Raw genomic sequence first — 5,046 nt, 5'->3', positions numbered from 1 at the left:
TTAATGAAGTATTTTCTCATGTTGCTCGTCATACTTCAATACGTATATTACTTGCTTTAGTTGCCTTGTATGATTTGGAGCTGGAACAGTTAGATGTGAAAACTTCTTTTCTTCATGGTAATCTTAAGGAAGAGATTTACATTCAGCAGCCTGAGGGGTTCGTTGTTATTGGAAAGGAGGACCATGTATGTCGTTTGAAGAAATCTCTCTACGGCTTGAAGCAATCACCAAGACAATGGTATAAGAGGTTTGATTCTTTCATGGTTGGACATGGCTACTCCAGAAGTAGCTATGATAATTGTGTCTATTTTCAAAAGACATCTGATGGGTCATTTATATACTTGTTGTTATATGTTGATGACATATTGATTGCTGCAAGAGATAAATCTTTAGTTAACAAGTTAAAGGCTCAACTTAGCAGTGAATTTGATATGAAGGACTTAGGTCCTGCCAAGAAAATTTTAGGAATGGAGATCAACAGAGATCGTCAAGCTGGAAAACCTTTTCTATCACAAAAGAAGTATGTTCTTAAGATGCTTGACAAATTTGGAATGCGAGATTGCAAAGCTGTTAATACTCAAATTGTCGCCCACTTCAAGTTGTCATCAGATTAGTGTTCAAAATCAGACGAGGACAAAAGGCGAATGTCACATGTCCCGTATTCAAATGCAATTGGAAGTCTCATGTATGCTATGGTATGTACTAGACCTGATTTAGCTTATGCTGTTAGCATTGTTAGCAGGTTCATGCATAATCCAGGCAAGGCACACTGGGAAGCCGTTAAATGGATACTTCGTTATCTGAAAGGGTCTCTAGATCTTGGTTTGGTATTTGATCAACATAGAGCCGATCGCGGAGGAGCAGTTGGCTATGTTGATGCTAACTATGGTGGTGATTTAGATCGGAAAAGGTCACTTTCAGCCTACATTTTTACCCTATGTGGATCTGCTATCAGCTGGTATTCTTCACTTCAAGCCACTGCGTCTTTGTCCACCACTGAAGCAGAATATATTGCTGCTACAAAAGGTATGAAAGAGGCTATATGCCTTTGAGGCTTGGTAAGTGAACTTGGTCTTCAACAAGATGTTCTTGTTATATTTTGTGATAGTCAGAGTGTTGTTCACTTAACCAGGAACAGTAAGTATCACTCAAGGACCAAACACATTGAAATTAAACACCATTTTATCCGAGACATTGTTGATACAAGAGATATAATTGTTGAAAAAATTCATACGGCCGAAAATCCTGACCAAGCCACTTCCATCGGCTAAGTTTGATCATTGCCTGAACTTAGCTGGTATTATCCATACTTAATCAAGGCTTCATGGCGAGAGAGTGTTCCAGTCAAAGGCAAGTCAAGGTGGAGATTTGTGAGTTATAACTCACCTTTCTGTTTACATGCCACAATCAATTGCAATCAATGGGAGGTTAATTGCCACAATTAATTGTCATCAAATGGAGGTTTCTTACTACAATTAATTGTCATTAAAGGGAGGTTAATTACCATTAATTGTATTTATTATTGTTGCCTCCTAGAACCACTATATATAGTGGCTTCCTTCAAGCAACACACAACACACAACAAACAACAACATACACTTGCTTCCTCTCTCTTTTCCTATACTCTCTATTTTTGCTCTTGGGTGTAAGTGTTTAACCCATATAGAGAGGATTTGTTTTGGGGCTATTTATCTATTAGCCTGAGAGAAATTCATTGTACTCCCAGTACCATTATAGTGGAAGTTTTGGCTCTCTCGTCGGTGGTTTTTACCTCTATTTAAAGGGGTTTTCCACCTAAAATTTCTGGTATCATTCTCACTTTACTTTGTTACTTTAATTTCTCATAATCTTTGGTTGAAATTATTACGCTTCCGCACACGATATCCCTACAAATATTTTTTTTATCATAATTAATAGTAATATTTAAAAAAAAAAATTATGGTGAATGAATTCATCTCGACTTATTTTCTTTTAGTGATCTAGAAGACAGTTAACTCAAAGAAGGTTAGTGTAAAGGATATTATGCAGTGTGCAGTACATGCGTTTCTTCTTATATATAGCTTTCTCTTGTATGAACCAACTCACTAAAATTACTGAAATAATATTTTCCTTCTTTCTTTACGTGTCCCCTTTCCTTTTCTCTCTCTGGATACACTGTTCATGAACTTACATGGTATCAAGAGTTTAATTTTTTGGAAAATGGTATCTTTTTTGAATTTTTTGCTGATCATTGCTTGCTTTGTCAAAAACCAAGTCACCAAAGAGATAATTCTCTGAGGCAAAGTTCTTGATGGTCTTTATGTTTTTCTGCACTTGCAATGCATTGTGCCATCCTCTGTTAATACTACTTCTTCTAAATACAATGTAAACAACTATGATATTTGACACAAACATCTTGGACATGCCTCCAGTAACATTGTTTATCATGTTTTGCGTTTACAGAATATTTCATATACTAAAAATGCTAACTTCTGTGATTCTTGTGCTAAGGCTAAGTCTCATTAATTACCGTTTTCACCTTCGAACATTATCTACACTATACCACTACAATTAGATTTTGTTGATATATGAGGTCCCTCACATACTGCTTCCACCACGGGTTCCTTTTACTATGTTTCTTTTCTTGATGCGTGTTGTAGATTCACTTGGGTATATCTTCTCACATCTAAGTCTGAGGTTTCCACTATTTTTCTACAATTCAAACTTCTTACAGCAAATCAAAAGTGACAACACAAAAGATTTTTTATCTTTAATAAAAATGTTACGTAGTTTTGGCATTACCCATCGTCTTACTTGCCCACACACACCAACAAAATGATTCCATTGAAAGAAAACATCGTCACATTATTGAAACTGGCCTTGCTCTTCTTGTTGGGTGATATGAATCCAATAGCAAAGAAGAGATGATTCTTTGACATTCTATGGACTCAACTTGAGTTGAAAATAGCTTAGGCACTTATAATAGAATTGGATCAAGGTTCTATGTTTCAAGAACTCACCAAGACTTGCACCAAACACCAAACTCATATGGAGGAGCCATCTATTGTCAATTGAACCGAAAAAATTGTGTAAAAAGGAAAAAGCACCGATTAAAATGATCAAGAACAGAAATGCACCGAACAATTCAGCTAGAATTGAAGAAGAAACAACTAGAAACAGGCAATGAAACTAAGAACCAAAGCAAAGCTGAAAATAGGCTGAATTGCCGAACCAAAAAAGAAGCTAGACATGTTTTAGGAATTTCATATGATTATGGAGATGAAAGAAAGAAGAACATATGGAGATGGATGCTTTGGTTTGATGATCACGCCAGTTAGAGGATGAAGGCTCCAAGATGAGTGAGCTAGTGCCGCCACTTGAGAGAACCAAATGCACTCAAGATAAGACAAGGTGAAGGAGAAGACAGGCTCTCACAAATTCTCTCTCAAATTGAGTAGAGTTTCTCTATTGCTAATTTCCAATCTGAATTTTACAAGAGCCCACACCTCTATTTATAGTGTGAGGGTGCTGGAAAATAGGTGGGAAAATTCAAATAAAACTCATTTGAAATTCCCACCAAAAACAAGTCACATGGGAGGTGTGACCTTTTTCTACTATGACACCTCCTAAAAACTACACCTACACCTACTCTCCTAAGTCACATGGATAATGTGAATTTATTTTACATTTTCACACTTCTTTATTTAATATCCACACCTCCTACAAATATACAAGAGTAATTCAAATGATGCTCTTTTATTTAATGCTTGGCCTTGCCCCTCATGGGATGGACTTGGGCTTTTTGGGCTTTGGCCTTCTTGGGCTTGGGCCTCATCTTTATTTTATGTCTTCTTTTAATTTTGAGAAGACTAGAAGGAAGAACTTCAAATGTGAAGGCGAATGTCCTCTTCCTTCATTAATAAAAGCCTCTTTATTTGATTCTCATCATACTCCTCGAGTTGGAGAGAATTCGTCCACGAATTCTGAATCCCTGCATATAACAAAGTCAGCTTATTTTTACAATTAAAAGTGGAAGAAAAAAGGCAAACATGACTTAGCATTTGTAAGCAATGGGATTTCAGAAAAGGAGGTTCTATAAATCGACCAAGTTGGAAAAATTTGTTTGGGAATGATGATATGTTTTGAAAAAAGACCTCTTAAATGGTGAAACCCATTAGGAGGTAAGAAAAAATCATCCCTAACATTTTTTAACCAAGTTGGTGTTGAAATAGGAACCTTGGGTAATGAAAAAGATAAAGAAGAAGAAGACCTTGGAGGTTCCTTTGAGGCATAGCATGAGTCAACATGTTGGATTTAGTGGGCAAAGTGGTGTGACTCGGTTTAGTACTTACTTCTTTTTCTTTCTCATTTTCTCTTTTAGTTTTTATTTTTATTTGGTCCCCATGAACCTCTTTGGGAGAGAGGGGTTTTAAGATAACCTTGCGCCCTTGGAAGGAAAAAGACATTGTATTGGATAGGCCATCATGTAAAACATGTGTATCATATTGCCAAGGCCTTCCTAAAAGAAGATGAGTTGCTTCCATGGGCACAACATCACATAAAACCTCATCTTTATACTTTCCTATTGCAAAGTTAATGAGGACTTGTTTATTACCCATGATTTCACCTTCGGTACTTAACCATTGCAATTTATAAGGCTTGGTATGAGAGATAGTGGGTAAGGCTAACTTCTCCACAACTCTTGTACTAGCCACATTAGTGCAACTACCCCCATCAATAATCAAGGAACATAACTTGTTGTTGATAAGACATCGGGTGTGAAAAATATTTTCTCTTTGAGCATCATCCAAAGATTTTGGAATTGTTCCCAACATAGGCCTTATCATCAATAAGTCACCTTCACAAGGAATTTCACTCTCAATCTCACTTGATGGCTTAGAAGGTGAAGAATGCCTAGATGAATTGGAATCATGCTCACTAACTACTACCCCATTATGCACAAACATATTTCTTTTTGAAGGGCAATTAGAAGCTGTGACCATATCCCATACATTTAAAACATTTCTTGCTAGACGATTTGATGGGTGAGATATGAGTAGAAGTAGA

General features: G+C 36.5%; 1 protein-coding gene across 1 annotated transcript; it reads left to right on the top strand.

Annotated features, from left to right (window-relative positions):
• The first annotated feature begins 644 nt into the window (after positions 1-644).
• Positions 645-1,052, top strand: LOC137838276 (secreted RxLR effector protein 161-like). The gene has a single exon (XM_068647527.1). It carries the CDS (start codon positions 645-647, stop codon positions 1,050-1,052), a length of 408 nt encoding a protein of 135 aa, XP_068503628.1.
• Positions 1,053-5,046: the final 3,994 nt, after the last annotated feature.

This window comes from Phaseolus vulgaris, chromosome 4 (assembly GCF_000499845.2).
Source record: "Phaseolus vulgaris cultivar G19833 chromosome 4, P. vulgaris v2.0, whole genome shotgun sequence".
Classification (NCBI taxonomy): Eukaryota; Viridiplantae; Streptophyta; class Magnoliopsida; order Fabales; family Fabaceae; genus Phaseolus; species Phaseolus vulgaris.
This window is presented reverse-complemented; position numbering and strand designations above follow the sequence as displayed.